At 40.9% G+C, this 17,685-nt stretch overlaps 1 protein-coding gene across 1 annotated transcript in view; it reads right to left on the bottom strand.

The window, feature by feature from the left end:
* Positions 1-15,452: 15,452 nt before the first annotated feature.
* BTAF1 (B-TFIID TATA-box binding protein associated factor 1) overlaps positions 15,453-17,685 on the bottom strand; it is a 42,928-nt gene continuing 40,695 nt past the window's right edge. Inside the window, exon 38 of the mRNA XM_042817933.1 lies at positions 15,453-17,038. Within this exon, the coding sequence (XP_042673867.1) occupies positions 16,892-17,038 (147 nt within the window). The 3' untranslated portion in view covers positions 15,453-16,891. The remainder of the gene's footprint in view (positions 17,039-17,685) is intronic.

Raw genomic sequence — 17,685 nt, 5'->3', positions numbered from 1 at the left:
AAAATGCTCTCACTAATTTAAATCAATGGACTTCAAAAGTATAGAAAACTGCATGACCCCTCCTGCTTCTTGTTTGTATGTGTTATTCTTGTTAGGTTTAAACTGAAGCGACTACCTGTATGACTACTGAAGCTTGTGTACTAAGCCTGGTTAGGTACCCTTCTAAGCTAAACCAGCAAAGCTTTTCTTAATCAAGGCAGCAAACCAAAAGCACAGACCTGTAGAAAAGGTAAAGCTTAGCTCTTAGAAGCCGTAAGCTGCTTTCCTTGTGATCCAAACAAACAATATCTAAGCAGCATGAGCACACAGAGAGACCTGCTGTACATTCTCCCAGGGAAATGGATTTTAAAACAAGTAACTATATTATTCTTGATAATTCATGTTACAGTCTATCTAAACATGTTCTAGCTTAGAAAATGCCTACATCAACTTCTACCAGCCGGTTCACTTACTTCATTGCACCTAATGACCTGCAGTTGCATACTAGCAAAGCTGAGGTGAGGAGGAATGGGAAAAGGCTAAGCACTCCAGTTTTTCTCCATTTTAATCAACATTTTATCTAGAAAAAAAAATCAGTCTGGCAGAAATAAGTAGAAGCGTTTAGCAGCCATTGTAACAGATATTATGTAAGTCAGAAATAGGGCTGAAAACAGAACCAAGAGACCCTCAGACCCCCACAAGCACCTGAATCTTTCAATTACTGACTTATTTCTGCAGCTTCACCCTCTCAGCCCAGAGAGCCTTGGTTTGAATACAAACATTCTTGGTTGGATGCAACAGCAGAAAGCGAGCCCTTCTCCAGTCTCAAGCAGTGTGAGTCAGTCAAGAGCACAAAACTCTGATATTTTACACTGAAAAGTAACCAGACTAGCCAGTGCTAAAGCATCTTTCTTCTACTGCTTGAGCTACTTTGGGTAATTCTACACCACATTTACTGTACAGGTGCCTAAAACTCAGGGGCGTGCATTACACCCTGGTGCCCACAGTCTAAAAAATTGGCCACAGTGACATTCAACTTCTTAATGCTACATAATTCCACAGATTCAGCTTTGTGACCTTGACTTTTTTTTCACTTCTCGTAGATTTTTTTATCTGCTAAAACCTGTGTATTGTGCTCTTTTATTCAAAGATGATAAGTACCATTGGTTGACCAGAGCAGAAACAAAACCCTCCAAAAAGCACTGGAAAAAGATCTGCTACACAGGAAAACGACAGTAAGGCCTCAAAATGCTGAAGAAATCTCACACAGTGAGATAAAATATGAAACAAATGATAACTCAAACCACATGCACAAACCAAAAAAGGATAAAAAAGCAAATCCAGAGCTGGAACGTTGTAGTATTTTCCTGTTAACAGTTTGTAGGCAGAGAATGACCATTACTTTGTAGTTGTGCAATGAAAGCAGTAATCCCCACAGCACATACAATGTAGAAATGACAAACTTTTAGCAGTCTTGCTCTCTCTGATTAAAAAAAAAAGTGAAAGTCCACAGTTGCTGTGTTAGGACACATTTTCCCAGTCATCAGTCAGCTGAATGGAAACAGTTCATTTGGAAGGGACCTACAAAGATCAGTGAGTCCTGTTGCCCAACCACTTCAGGGCTAACCATAATTTCAAGAACTTCAGTAAGTGTATTGTTCAAATGCTTTTTAAACACTGACAGGAATGTAACGTTTGGAAAAACCCAAGAAAATCCAGTGCTAAAATTCCATCAGTCATACTATTTCAATTACTATTATGAAAAAAAGTTTAATATAGACCAAGTAGCCAGAATGACAAAAAACAAACACCACCCCCCATTCACAACCATACTATGAGCCTGAGCTCCACTGTACAGCATGTATGCAGTATAAAGAGTTAAGAGCAAGGGGAAAGATGAGTTTCCTGCAGTTTTGCCTTCTGTTAACACAGTATCTAAGATATAAAATAGGACTGTTTCTAGAAACATCTTTTCATATGCCCTAAACCAAAGATGCCATTGCTGAAGAAAGAGGATTTAAGAGAAAATACCTTCTGTCTTGATCCTCATTTCATATTTCTGGATGACACATGAGATCAGGTGGGTGACAATGGCCTTACTATTGAGAAGTGTTGCCAAAAACAAGACAGCACTTTTGCTCTTTTGCATAGTGTTTCAACTCCTGTATTTAAGTAGAATTTAGAACTGTATTTATAGCAGCTTCTCTGCTCTGGAAACTGCTTTCACTTGCAGAAATGATGTTCTCTAGTAATTAAGTTGTATATTATAAGCTGCTAAGCAAAACAGTTTGGGCTAAGCCTGTCCGCTTTTAATCCCAATTTCTTGACTACTATGAATCAACCTCTCTACTTGTGCTCCTGTCAAGAGTGAAGAGTTCATGGGGATTGGTTGTGTCGGATCTTTTCACGGGGGAATTAAGCTGCATTCATAATGCCACAGAAGCTACTGCAGAGTCAGCAAGTGGCAGTGCCTTTCTATCATAGAGTCCTCTTAAATCACACTCTGAAGGAAGAGTGTAACAGAAATAGCATTAGCAAGAAGAGAGCATTTTGTATCAAGTATTCAAACAATCTATGCCCAGTTTTTGTGCCAATCTCAAAGGCATTGTCGGATTAAGAAGTCTGGAGGGTTTTGTTCTCCCATTTGGTGGGAAGCAGCTGTGAGAAGACATCCAGGAAAGGTAGTCAATATGCTGTACAGTCAGCTTCAATTTGCAAGTTCAGAAGACTTTGTCCCTGAGCTCAGGCTGTACTGCTGAGCCAGTGCCATGTGACAGCGAGCCTGCCCAGCTCCTGCTAAAAGGAGTTCTCCCTGGCTATCTCCAGCACACATGCTGTTCTCGCAGACTGAGCCTGTCATCACTAGCTGTACCACCTGCTTGGACTCCTGGGGCCCTTCTGCAACTCCTATTACTAAGCCATTCACTAGTTATAGATTCATCCTGGCAGTGAGACAAGGCAACCAGCAAAGACGCTATTTCTTTCTGGATCTGAAGAACATGATATCCTTTCTGAGGTATCAGAAGGCAACTGGTGTCACCTGTCAGTCCAACCTCTCCCCATGAGCAGTGTCTCAGCCATGCCCCAGACTCTTTCACCCCTCCATTCAGATCACCCTGATCTAACTCTAAAGAGTGAACAGAAGGCTTAACTGCAGGACTGCACAGCTGAGCAGAGAAAGAGGGCAGTATCAGGCTGCACTGCCCGGTGAAACCCAGAGCTACATGCTCCCATTTCTCCTACAGGAGCCATGAAAACCTGCCATAAAGTGCATCCCACTTCTTGCTGTTTTGCAAGAGATGTGTGGGCTGCATCTGGGAGCAGCTGCGGATTTTCTAACAGAGAAGACCAACAGCAGCTGACAATGTTCCTCAGCTGTGCATGGCTTTTCCTGCTTCCTGAAGGAAGTGCTGAAAATATGGCCTAGAGCTAGGAAAGAGTGACAAAGCTGGCTAGCATGTAGCAGGAGGGTGATGCCTGAGGTTATAAGGAGCTTATCTAGGCAGATCACCACTGATTTGAAGATGCCTTCTATAGTTACAGAAAACAGAAAGGCCCATGCGATTCTTTACACACGTAGAGTTGCCTGCACAGATCTGCCAGTGACCCTTGTAATTCTATGTCCCACTTCAAAGAGTTACCAATCTCAAATTCTTAAGCAAGATGTGAAAGAAATTCTGTTTTGTCAATTGTGGAACAACTTGCCTCATAGAAGGATGATGCTGGAGTAAATTAGAAGTCCCAGAAGACAAGAAATAATTTTATGTAATTTCTTTCTTTCCAGAAGCACGCAGGGTCTGTGGCTTGGAAAACCTAGCACTGCACAGGGTTGTTGTAAAAGTGGGCTCTTGTCCCAGAACCTCAATGGTATGGGCAAAGCACGTTTTAAAACAAGAAGGAATGAAATATATATTTAATGAAAATGCAAGTAAGTTTGCATAATGCACTTTTGTTAGGTAAACAGTGAAAGCACAGCTTCTTAGGAATAGCAAGCTTATTGTTAGTTTTGCCATTCTTCCACTGTGACCTGGGCCAAGCTGGACAATCTGTTCTTCAAGGGGTAGATGTCATTAAAATACAAGAGAGGGCCTGCACCAGAATGCAGTAATTTCTCCCTATTATAGGCTGATTCTTCCACAGTCAAGGACGGGGTGGAAGATGGCTTGTAGACATTTCCTACACAAGTGATTAAAAATAAATGATCTGATGCATCACTGCTCAGAGGAAGGGAGAAACTCCCTCACTCAGCTAGGTTAGTGTGCAGTATAGCAAAGGACAGATTTTTAAAAATTCAAGACAAAGAACCCAAAGACACAAATACATTTCCCTACCTACCATTGTCCCAAACAGTCCTTCCTTTCCCTGAAGAGTTAAGCTGCTGTACGTTCTCCTTTGCAGTCCTGGGCTCTATTTATCTCTTATTTATAATGGAGCTGATGTAGCTCTATTTACCGTATTAATTCTTAGGGGAGCACATATCTTTTTCCCAATCCACATGCAAAAGCAATTCCATTTAGAATTATAGAATGCTTTGGGTTGGAAAGGACCCTTCAACTTCTAACACATCTTTGCATTGCCCACTTTGAGCTCTGTCTGCTTCTGAACCTTGTGGAAAAATGCACCCAAATTTAGAAAAGCTTGTGTAAACTCTCTGCCAACTAGCTATGTTGACCTGTGTTTCAGCTTTAGCAGTATACACTGCTTAGCCTCTTAGTTACCTCTAGGGTGTTTATCCCCATCAAATTATCTATGCAGTGCATAAGTGATAGATTCCCACAGCTGAAGCAGATTTTCTGCCTGTGATTATACAGCAAAGTAGGCTACCACCTTTCTACCACAAGGGAATAAAGAAGAAATGCTGTTAAATTTGGTGAAAGACTTCTGGGAGCCACGATCTGAACAGCTATAGGAGCCAGAAATCCCCTAGTCAGCAATACACTTAAATACAAGCCTGCCTGACTGGCTGGAATTACTTATGTGCTTAAAATTATACACACACTGAAGTCATTGCCAAACTGGGGCCGATGGTTTGCTCTGGCATAGCGAGGTCAAAGAACCACTAACCTAGTGTGTACCAACTCCTATGGTTCTGTTGAAGTGCGTAGGTATTCAGAAAGCTGATCTGATTTTCAAATAGATGTAACTGAACTGCTCGCTACCTATGTGCTTCAGTCTGCCTGAACCACACAAACGTTTTGAATATTTATAACATTTGCAAAAACTTTAGTTTCTTCATTTTTAAGAAAATATTAATTAGCAGATAGGGAAGAGCAGTAAGAATTCCTCCTTCTCAGGCCAGGCTATGACTTCCCACTCAAAGCTTGTGTCACTAATTGTTCTTGAAAATAGTTCTGTTTTATCATTGTATAAAGACCTCGGTACAAAGCAGAGTTCTGTTGACTTGGAATGACATAGAACACAGACACAGATCCTACCCTGAAGTGCTTTCAGTCTAATTAGGCAAACCGAACATAACACATAAGAGGAATGAAAGGACTGAAAATAAAAGACCATACAGGTCATTGTTACAAGCTAACTCAGCACAATCAGCTCCTACTTCTGTTTCCACTGTAGAAAACATTTATTGCTGTCTATTAATTCTGACATTTGACAACAACAAGGACTTTAAAATATTGGTTCTTTCCTACTGTTTAAAAATCTGAGGTTGAAAGCCTGATCCTTGTTGGAGTGACTGGGCCAGTTTGAGAGATTGTGCTTGTTTCACATGTAACTGGCTCCCTATCCTCAGCATTAGATTTTATTAGATCACTGCTTCAAAGACACGGCTATGATGTTCAATTAAGACTATGGCAGCATTCAAACAAACCTCGTACTCAGAAGTGCACAATACAAGAGGGTTCTTCTCAGAAATATCCCATTACATACACACTCATTTTCAACCGAGACTGAATTAGTCAAAACCTATTCAATGTACTTATGTTAACACTACAAATCCCTTTGGATTGCAAATCAGATTGGCAGAAACAGGAAGAAAAGGCTAGCTCAGACATGAGGAACAATTCAGGCATCCAAGCTCACAACAGTTATGACTCAATCGGGCTTGATTTCTGGCAGGCAGATTAAAATGCATTGTTTGTACCAAATAAAGCATGAATAACAGTATCGCCTTTGTCTGCCTCTTCATCATACTGCTGTTACTAGAGCTGCTGGAGAAAATCCCCCCTGCTGGTAGTACTCGGGAAGAGACTTTACCTTCAGTTTGCTGCTCGCACGAGGTTTTATAGTGAGGCTGGTCTGGGGAGACTGCTCAAGTATCTCTGTGCTTCGTTTTATCTGCCCAAGTCCTAAGGTATACATATGATGAGGTCACTGCTGGATTGCTCCTGTTCTTCAAGTTGCTCTGATCCAACCACTCCATCTGAAAAATGACAACAGACTTTTCTTAGTAGTGCAGTTGATGAATCAAAATCTAAAGGATGCATCTCCAACTCCTGCATTTACAATTCTTCATTGGCTTTATTCTTAGAAAAAGAGCTAATAAGGCTGCTATCTAGTAGGACAAATGGCCATAAGAATGCATTATCATTTCTTCAACCCACTAGGCAGGATGCCGTCATGCTTGTGAAATAATAGGGATATTCTCCATTTAGACTGAAAAGAAGCCTGACAGAATCAAGTGATGTAATTTGGGGATAACAATAACCTTTCTGTTTGTATTGTTTCTGTACCCACTAGAAAATCAAGAATAGATTTTTAAAGAAGCTGTAGGTAATTACTGTATATATTATTATATGCATTGTTACATATTACAGTTCATATTATAACAGTAGCACTTCTTTTTTAATTCAGCTTTTGCTCAAGTGAGACGAAGTACCGAACTATGCAGAAGGGAAAAGCTAAGAGGCATACAAGAACATTACTATTACATGTCTAGAAAACAAGTCGTGCTTGGTGACAGACCAACCTGTATAATGAATTAGAACTGAGTAACTTGGTTACCTGCCTTAACTCCCAATGAATTCTGAAATCTCATGTCAAGTTTTTTATTCTTCTTTTCCTTTTTAATAAGCTGTGGATGACATACAGCAGGGCACTATTGTTTTGAGTAAAACTACCTCTATACTTGTTCCGGTGAACAAAGAAACTGAACAATCACAGGACTCATCCTTGCAGAGACCTGCTTTTCCCAAGCCCTGTATTGGTTTTCCTACTTTCCATTACTCATTACAGAAGGCTGAAAACTGTACCACCAATCACTGTATCACCTCAGCACTCCTCCTCCTCCTGGGAGGCACAATTTCAGCCTGTCTAGCTTCCAAAGTTTTATTTTAACAGAATCCACTACTTCATTTTTTTCCTACTTATGTCAGAAAGTCAGACTGCAGGAACCCATCATTTAGTAAATGTGGAATGCCTCCAGCAGTAACACAGCACACATGGACTACTTTAGAAAATGTAATTATTGGGTTGGCATTTTCAACACATCTCTGAAAACATAACATGTTATAATTTGAGTCCTTACTGTGCTACCACTTACCAACGCAGAGAGAAAGAGGCACTGCAGTGGAACTGCTCTTTAGTCGCACCACAATTAACACCTGCCACAGGAGATGTAAATTCCCTAGCAGATGGGTCCTTCCATTAGCACAAGGTCGAGGTTTCCTCAAACAAGGAGAAATTAGAAGTAAAGACATAAGGGACAGTATCTTTCTCTACTTTTCTCTTTTTCTTTTCCCATTTCCCAAACACGGCAAGGTTTGTTTTGCTTGTTTGTTTTCAGGATTTACTTTTGAATCTTTTTGCTGATTGGGAAGTTTGTTACAGCAAGTTTTAGACACAACTCCCTTCCAGTATTTTGTGTATTCTATCACATTTATACAACCTTACTTACAAAGTCTGTGCCCTGTGCTGGTAGATGCCTCCTAAAATAGAATTCACATTTGATGAAACATTTGCTGTAGGTCTGCAGAGATCTGTCTGATTACGTGATTATAACAGCTTTTTGCTACTAAGCTGGCTAAGTATACAAAAGTAACTTCTTCCTTGATATCGCATTTCCAAACAAGTAATTCCACAAGAATTTTTATCAGTCATCCATGGGAAACAATAAGGTAGAACTCATTTCTGCCAACTCCCAAATGTATAGGAGATTTCTTCCTTGACCCACCACCCCCCAAAATGCTCTCCAATAACATCTTCAGGTTTATACAAGGTATTCACTTTTCCAGATATGCTTCTAGTTCTCAAAATCCCAAAGAAAATGTTGAGAACTCAAGGTCTAATATTTTGTTTCTTCTTTGCTTAATTTTAAAATTGATGTCAGATTCTGGCAGAGGAATGGGTTGGACTATGAGGAAACAGCAGAAGTCTGTGCCAGCAGTGTAAGAAAACTTCTATCTATACTACAAAACATTCCAGTGAATACTGTAAGGTATGGAATTGTTACAGTCATAGAGAGACCTTGGTGCTTCTCAGCTCCTTTGAACTTCTGTAAATGCCAACATACAAAGTCACAACACAAGAGCAAACATTCAGCAGAATCCTTCGTTGGAGAGATCTACTGGTGTTATTGTGTCCTCAGCCTCAAATAACTAATTAGCAGCTGCCTCCCATCTTTTAACGAGTCTGCAGCATGGGTCAGTGCCACAGCCACACGCTGCCCTGATAGCCCTTTCCATTTCCATAGCAGCCAAATTTAGGGTTTAACTTTCACTCATCTCCCGTTTCTCAGCTGTGAATAATCCCGTGCTGCTCAGTCCCTGCTCCCTGCCCTAGGGCGTTTTACTGGGCCAGCTGACAACTGCCTAAAAACAAAACGAAAGAGAAAACAGCAAGAAATGCTCCTGAGCTTAACAGTGCGGTGTGAGGAACAGGCTGCATCACCAGCCTTCGTCATCTGCAGAGATTAATTAAAGGATAACGTTTGCTGCGGAGTTTATGTGGTAATAAATAGCTTTTGTCGCTGATTAAATGCCAAACCAAAACCGATTAAGGCATTCGATAATTACAAATGCTGTTTATCGTCTTGAGTAAACCTGTGCCACAGATGCAAGTCCTAGCACACGAGAGCAGCAGCACCTTACTCCCCGACTGCTCTGCAAGCAGCAAAGCAGCACCGTTAGCGATAGGCGAAAGGATTCACAGCCGAACCGCCCTGCGCTCAGTTTTGGGGCCGCTCTTTGGAAACCCACGGGCCCGCACGGCCGCGGTTCCTTTCGTGACAAACATCGCCGCGCGCGCGGGGCTGCGCTGAGGCGGCGGCGGCTTCTGGAAGGCTCGGCGGGAAAGGCGCGTGCCGCCTAACTGCCCCGCGCCGCCCAACGGCCACCAGCCTCGCGCCGGCCCGGCCCTCCTCTGAGCAGCCAAGGGGGCGCCCGAGAGCGGTGGTGCAACTTGGAGCTGTAGGGGGCGGCGGGGTACGGGCGCGCTCGCTGTGTTGAGGCCTTTCATGTTCTTTTTATTATTATTGTTTTTATTATTTTGGGCTTTCGCAGCCATCTGCCTGCTAAGCATGTGTGCTCTCCCAAGCTTCGTGCTGGTCGCTGCTCAGGTGGGAAGGCTGAAGCAGAAGGTTCCCAGAGGTAAGGTGACGGCAACTGCTTCTTGTGTCCTTTGCTCCTCCTCATCGCTCCCTGACCCCTTACGAGCCCGTGTAAACCATCACGGTGTGATTTTGGGTGTTTGCTTTATTTGTTGCCTTGATAAGTAACGGGCGCAGCCAAAGAGTGATGTAACTTGTAGCTGCAGGAACACACAGTTCTGCATTTTATAAACAATAATTAACTGCTGCTGACTGTACCAGCTGTGCAGAGCCTGAAATGCTGATTGCGTCTTGTAGCTTTTACAAGGGCAGCAAAGAAAGCAGAAGTACCAACTTGGAGTTCTGTGCCACGTTGTGTTTTCTGGCTTGCAAATGAACTGATAATTTAACTGATCAGAAGCCTAGGGGTGAGCATTACATTCATTCCAAACAGTGGCAAACACCCGTGGGTAGGCGATGACCATTAGTTTGCCTGCTGTGCTCAATGCTTCTATGCACAGTCTGTTGTGAAGATAATGCTCTTGAAGTGAATGTGGGTAGTATTTGGACTTTATCTTTACCCATACTGGTAAAAGTATTGCAGGCTCCAAAAGGAGCAGGAAATAGCACCTCAGTACTTGCAGTTTGGTTGACAAACCTGTGTTCTGTGAGTGATGATATTTGCAAGACGGAGGCGCCAGGATGAACAGCTGCAGGTGTTCCTCAGCATTCGATAATTTGGAATGAGTGAGGATGTGGGTAGTGTGTAGAAGCAAGGAAAAAGCTTTGAATTTTTTCTTGAAGTCACACTTGTTTTCAGAGAGTAGCAGAAATGGTAAGTGACAACTTGAAGCAGTGATGGAGCACCTGGTGGGAAGGCAGGGCCAGGAGCTCAGGTGCATGCAATGTACCTGAATGACCGGAAGAGGTGGAGCCAGAATCCAGTCCTTGCCACGCCTCATTTAAGGGTTGGCACTGGAAGTGAGGATACTTGTTGGAGATCCCTGCCTACCTAAGTCCTTCTAAAGGTAAGCAGCTCTTTTCCATCATTTTTCTAATCGTGGCTGCTGTTTAGCTGTGCTTGTCCTCATTTGTTGTACCAAAAACTTTGCCATCCTGCTGTTATTCCTGTACTTTCCATCACATTATAACGTTACACAGTTTTGCTCCTTAAATGAACTAATTCCAACACAGATTAGAGGTAGGAATCAGAATGTATTGCTTTCAGTGTGCTGATGTCTTCTTTATGTCCGCCTTCTCTGGCTATGGCAGAGATTGTATATGTTTCAACTGATATTTTTTAACTTGGAAGAGCATTTTATGTTGAAACATCTATGTCAGCTCTTCCCTTGGCTTGTTACAGTTTGCTGCTTGAATTCTTTATTTCTAGGATGGTAAGTTGCAACTGATAATTAAATTGCCATAAATGTAGCATGAGTCACGTGAAATGGAGTCAGAATACTCAAGTGTATCTGGAGGAAATAATACTTATTCAAAGAGATATGCAGAAACAACAGCAAAAAGCAGAGCACTGCTAACTAGTTGATTCATATGCTGCTGGCACATTGATGAGAATTCCCGTTTTCTTAGTGGACTATCTAAGCAGCCACTCTGCATAAACTATGGAGTGTAATTACTCTGACATATGGGAAGTTTCTGGCAGGCATAGACTTGGTATGGGCAGCAGCATAGCATCGCCCTGCAAAGTCCCCTGGTACTGAAGACATGGCCAGCATGTTCTGCTAGCTTAACTATTTCTGAGCTTCTGTGTGGCAGATTAGTTTTTCAGGGACAGTCCTTTGGCAGCGTGCAATGTAGTGCTCTTCCTTTTCCCCTGTTTCTGCTCTCCTTGCTTCCCTATAGTTCCTGTACTTTTTGTATGTGAGTTTGAATGTATGAATATGCTGTTCTCTAGATCTGCTTCCTCCCCTGATTTATAAAAAAAAAGAAACTGAGCACTAAAAATTTTCCCTTAGCACATGGAATTCTCTTAGAACTCAACATATCTGCACCTGAATTTTACTTTAGAACAAAGTTCTGCAAGTCATCGTATGTAAAAGTATGTGTTTGTTGATGACTTGCTAAATTAACAACAGGCATTGAACACTGAGTTTTCTTAGCCACACTTGTGCTGTAGCACTAAGAGAACAGCACAAGTTTTGAGTGTGTTACCTTTTAAAGATTTGGTGGAAGAAAGTAGAGAAAGAACCTAACAAAGTTTCTAAATTCAGGTTTGAATTTCTTAATGTTACCTGGCTTTGAGTACTCTATTGCTTTGGCTATTCCTTCCTTCTATTTGAAGTCTTAAGGAATTGGCATAAGCATTGACATTAACATTAGTAACTATATACTAAACGAATTCAAGTGGTAATTTTTTAGTCAATATAAATTGAGTCTTAGCCCTGTTCGTTTAAGCAGCAAATCTGCTTATGTTTTCACAGAATTCCAGACTGCTCATCTGTGCAGAGGCTTCAAATTTTGAAAAGCAGGTTCTTGTCCCATTCAGCTGCTGCTTTTAGTGCAATCAGTGGTGCACCAGTTCTGAATTACGGTGGTGTGTGGGGAGTTGACTCATTCAGCATGATGGTGGCTGAATGCGGCACCTGACTCAGTTGACTGGCACGGCAGTGTTAGCAATTTGAGAGGCAGCTGGAGTCATTGAACTGCAATGGAGTCTAACTGATAACAGAAAAATCTATCAGAATTGATAGAAATTATAGTCCTTGCAAAAAGTCTTTAAGCAGAAAGCTTTAAGCAGAAAGCTTTAAGCTTTCTGCTTAAAGTTTCTGCGCTAGTATTTGAGATTTTTTCTTGACAGCTGTCTTCCCTTTACTTCCAAGTTACATACAAGCATGTAATTTTCAAGTGTGAAGTAAGAGGTAGATATACTTGTTGATTATCAGGATAAGTGCATCTTATTCCCAATTTCATGGAGGCAAGTAGCACAGTTGTGTGACTATGATTTTTTTTGTTAACACCACAATTGTAATTTTATTTGTAATATCTTTGCTGGGTAAGGAGCTGTCTGGAGGGCCGGAGAGTGGTGGTGAATGGAGCTAAATTCAGCTGGCGACTGGTCACCAGGGGTGTTCCCCAGGAGTCGGTGCTGGGGCCTGTCCTCTTCCATATCTTTATTGATGATCTGGATGAGGGCATTGAGTGCCCCCTCAGTAACTTTGCAGATGATGGCAAATTGGCAGGAAGTGTGATCTGCCTGGGGATAGGGAGGCCCCACAGAGGGATCTGGACAGGCTGGATCGCTGGGCTGAAGCCAATGAAATGAGATTCAATAAGACCAAGTAGCGGCTCCTGCACTTTGGCCAGAACGACCTCAGGCAACACTACAGGTTTGAGCTAGAGTGGCTGGAAGACTGTGTAGAGGAAATGGACCTGGGGACATTGGTTGATGCTCGGCTGAAGATGAGCCAGCAGTATGTCCAGGTGGCCAAGAAGGCCAATGGCATCCTGGCCTGTATCAGAAGTAGTGTTGCCAGCAGAAGCAGGGAAATAATTGTCCCCCTGTACTCAGCACTGATGAGGCCACACCTCAAGTCCTGTGTTCAGTTTTGGGCCCCTCACTGCAAGAAAGACATTGAGGGCCTGGAGCGTGTCCAGAGAAGGGCAACGAAACCAGTGAGGGGTCTGAAGCACAGACCTTACGGAGAGCAGCTGAACGAGCCGGGACTGTTCAGTCTGGAGAAGAGGAAGCTCACGGGAGACCTTATCACTCTCTGCAACTACCAGAAGGGAGGCTGTAGTGTTGGGGGTCAGACTCTTCTCTTGTGTAGCTAGTGATAGGACTAGAGGGAATGGCCTCAAGTTGCACCATGGGAGATTCAGGCTGGATGTTAGGAAATACTGCTTTTCTGAAAGAGTGGTCAGATGCTGGAATGGGCTGCCCAGGGAGGTGGTGGAATCACTGACACCCAAAGTGTTCAAGGAACATTAGGGCATGTTGAAGGATGTGGTTTAGTGAGAACTGTTGGTAATTGGTGGATGGTTGGACTGGTGATCTTGTAGGTCTTTTCCAACCTTGTTGATTCTGTGATTTTATTTGTACCTGGACTGTGCTAGGTAAAGTTGAATTTCATTTGGCTTCCTTGTGCTTAAGATCACATGTGGTCCCTCCTTAATCCTGCTTGCTTAGTAAGGTCAGTATTAAGTGTCACCTCAAGTCTTTACCAAATGTTTTACTCCAAAGAATTCAAGCCTTGCTCTGACAATGGATTCCTCTGTCCCAATTTGCTTCTGCTGCCAATCATTAGAGTTTCTGAATTTCTCACTTATAAATCCCTTGTGAGATGAAGTGATACTACAGTGTTATGCCTTGGTCCTCCTCTGTAAAAGCAATGAAAAAAGAAATCTTTGTAACTTGATTTCCTGATATGAAGAGTCAGAAACCAGTTTTTGTACTCAGTACTCTGAAAATTAACAAATCATCCTTCTAAGAGACTTCAGTTTTAAATGATTGGCCTCATAGTTTTGACTTCTTCCAACCTCTGCCAATAGATTACATTTTACTGAAACTGTATTTAAAGTACTGTACCTGTTCAAAATTGCACAGTGGTACTGATAGGTGAAGCAAGGGATTACAAGTGATGTTCATGTGCATTGGTTTGTGCAGAGGCAGTGCTGACTGGGTACAACTTAAACTGAGATGTAAATTTGCATGTTTGTATCTCTTTATGTTCAAGAAGCTTATGAAATGGCTTAACCTTAGCATTAGTCTGTTGTTGTCTTGCATAATTATTGCAGCTTTAGCATTTAAAAAAAAAAAAAAGAAAAACAACACCAGGCTTCCAATGAGACTAGTATCCTTACTTGGAAAGACAAAAATCAACAGTCCTTATTCAGAGGGTGTTCACAGAACTGTCTGCTCAGAGAAGCTGTGGATGTTGCATTCCTTGGAAGTATTCAAGGCCAGGTTTGATGAGGATTCACCAGCCTGCTGTAGTGGGAGGTGATTCTGCCCATGGTGTGGAGGTTGGAACTGGAAGGTCTTTGAGGTCACTTCCAACCCAAACCATCTGGTGATTCCATGTGCTCCCTAAGTAACTTGTAGAACCATGGAGTGGTAGTGAAATCAAGGATATTAGTAAGTTTAAGCATGTCCTTAAATCTAGTAGTTTTAAGGCAAAATGCAGGCTTATCTATAAATAATAGAAATCTGCTATGATGGACAAAAAGGATTAAGCATGAAGTAATTTCATTTAAACTGAATCATAAGCATACTCACCTTGGAATGTTAGCATCATCTTCAGCAAATACTACACTGCAACAGGGGAAAAGCTGTAGAGCAAAATGTTTAGTGCTAAGAAGCTGACATATTTGAAGCTTTTATTTCTATTCTATCCTAGCTGTATACCCATTCAGCAGGTGGAGTGTAGTTAGAGGCACTCCAAAAACCTGTTTCTTTAGTTTTGTTGTAAGTGAATCCAGTTTATACACTGTGAACCCTCTGCAGTCCAAACCAGGTAATGCTATACTTTTTTTTTTTTTTTTAATATTGCATCCAAGAGAAACATTGTTAAGAGCATTATGATTGTATAGCAACTTCAGAAGGATAAATAACTATTTTACAGTCTTTTGTTGTCTTTTCCCTCAACAAGAACACTGCAGGAACCAGTTTACTTCTACTGCAACTAATAAAGTCCTGCTGAAAAACATGTAGTATTATGACTAATAAGGAACCAAAAACCTTATTATTTCTGGGCACTGCCATGAAATTACTGCACCAGTTTATCTTAAAGTACCTAGTATTCAGTTTCTCTGCTTATAAAACACCAAGCCCTATCCTATCTCTCCTCCTTAAATTATTAGAGTTGGGAGCACAACAGAAATAGTGTGTGAAGCATTCAGTTAAAATGAATATAATGCTATGATTTTCAAAACCCTTAGTGTTTTTGTTTTTTTTTTTTTTTTTTTTTTTGCCTATTCAGCCACAGTAAGAGTCATCTGTACAGAAAAAACAAACATGCACGTACACAACATACAAGTTACATATTCCCAGTTTTATTTTCATGGAATGCTAATTTAGTTACAGTATGGCAGTTCATAACTATTGAAATGTGACATTAATTCATCTCCAATGCTGCAGAACAGTCTTGATTTATATAGTTTTAAAACAATCTTATTTTACATAGTTGAGGTCTCTGGTGGTTTTTAAGCTCTGATGCTTAAGCACACAGCAAGCTACAAACCTTAGGTTTTATATTTATACATATATTTTTTTTTTTGTTTTCAGACAACTGCTGTCTGCTGTAAGTTATCTATAATTTAATATTTATAAAAGTGCATATACTGGTACATATGCACATCTAGAAATGCACCTTTGCTACTGCCTCCCTTTTATAAAAAGCTGTTAAACGTACAGCCATATTACTCTCACTCACTGCTATTAAGTCCTTTACTATCTTTATTACATGATTTTAACTATTCAAGTCCCTCAAACTGGATGTCGGTATTTCTATGTATATGTTTTCCTAAAGAAAAAAATCTGTCCTATTCCTTTAAGAAGCTTTAAATCATGCATCAATTTAGTAAACAGTCACTTTAGCGTGGATTTTAAAATCCTAGACAGTGTAAAATCTACTTCTGGAAAATGTTTGTATATTTATTTTCTTTTTAGTTACAAAAAAATATATAGGATTGAAACATACTGAATACATGCATCTCTCCAAGTGGCTATATTCTAGCCTTATAGATAAATTAAAAAAAGTACACCCCTGCTAAAAGGATGCAAAAATGGCCTCAAATAGACCACTACCTGTAGTTAGTATAACTCATTACATTAAAAAGTTCAAGTTGGCTGTTCTCTCAAGATGGTGTCAAAAGACTGAAGAGTGTATTTATACTCAATATACAAAGGTGGGTGCACATACCTAGTGCCATTTAATTACTCTGTACTTTCAAGGCTTCTAGGCTTTGCCTCTGGTGATACAAGTTCTGAAATGTTCTGAAGTGAAAGTTTAAGTTGAATTCTTTTAATACATGATAAAAGCAACTTGTGTTTAAAAGAAAAATGTACACGGAGCAACCTAAAGTATTCACTGAAACAACTGTACAGAACTACTACAGATACAGAAAAATAATAGTGGACTTACTTCAAACAGAAATAACACTTGATAACGTTTGTAAAAACCTGCTTTGTTTTATTCTTCTACCAAGTTAAGAATTTGCAGCCATTCAGAACAAGTAAAATTCAAACCACCTCACAATGTTTACATTTAAAGTTATTCTATACAGTGCAAATGTTTAAGACAGAATAACTCCCCGGTGAGACAGGTGACACTGCTCAGTGTCAGCGTTTTGAAGATTCTTCAATAAGTATTTACACATTAAGCTAAAGGTTCACTATATATGCTTTGAAGTTTGCTGAATATCAGCAGAAAAAATTGTGAACTAGCAGCAGTTGTGTTACAAATATGATGGTTACTTTAATGAATGCATAAAGTTTTCGAGGCTGTATTCAGTGTCATACTGTTCTTGATCCCATAGTTCTCCAAGGTTTTCGAGCACTGATTTTATTGATGCTTTCCCAGAAGAGGTAGAGGTATCAGGTTTTTCAGTTTTTCCATCCTTCCAAAAAAATAAGAGAGAAGAATATTTTCAGGAATATTTACTGATCATAAGCATGCATTCTTAGTTTTCCTTTACCAATTATTCCTAAAAAGATTCTTTAACTCTGATGATTGGAAGTGTTGGAGCAATTCCAGAGGAGCTCCACAAAGATTAGAGTGCTGGAGTACCTTTCCTATCAAGAAAGGCTACAGGAGCTGGGCTTGTTTAACTTGGAGAAGTCTCCAAGGAGACCCTGCTGTGGTCTTCCAATACTTGAGGGGAGCTTATAAGCAGGAGGGAAGCAATTTTTTTACGCAGTCTGATAGTGATTGGATAAGGGGGAATGGCTTTAAGCTAAAGGAGGGAAGGTTTAAGTTAAATTTCAGACAGAAAGTCTTTATTCAGAGAGAGGTGAAAATTCAGAGGAACTGTGGATGCCTCATCTCTGGAAACATTCAAGGCTTGCATGGATGAGGCCTTGGGCAGCCTCATCTAGTGGGCGGCAACCCAGCCCAGGGCAGGGAGGTTGGAACTGAGCGAACTGTAAGGTCCCTTCCAACCTAAGCCATTCTATGATTAATTTGGGAAAATGCCTTCCTCCTGTTTTTCAGTTACCTGCTACTCATTATTGCACTTTAAGTGTTCATCTCAAGTTTTGCAATTCC

This window comes from Centrocercus urophasianus, unplaced genomic scaffold (genome assembly GCF_019232065.1).
Source record: "Centrocercus urophasianus isolate 14NV4802_14NV808 unplaced genomic scaffold, USGS_Curo_1.0 seq_17, whole genome shotgun sequence".
Lineage (NCBI taxonomy): Eukaryota > Metazoa > Chordata > Aves > Galliformes > Phasianidae > Centrocercus > Centrocercus urophasianus.
This window is presented reverse-complemented; position numbering and strand designations above follow the sequence as displayed.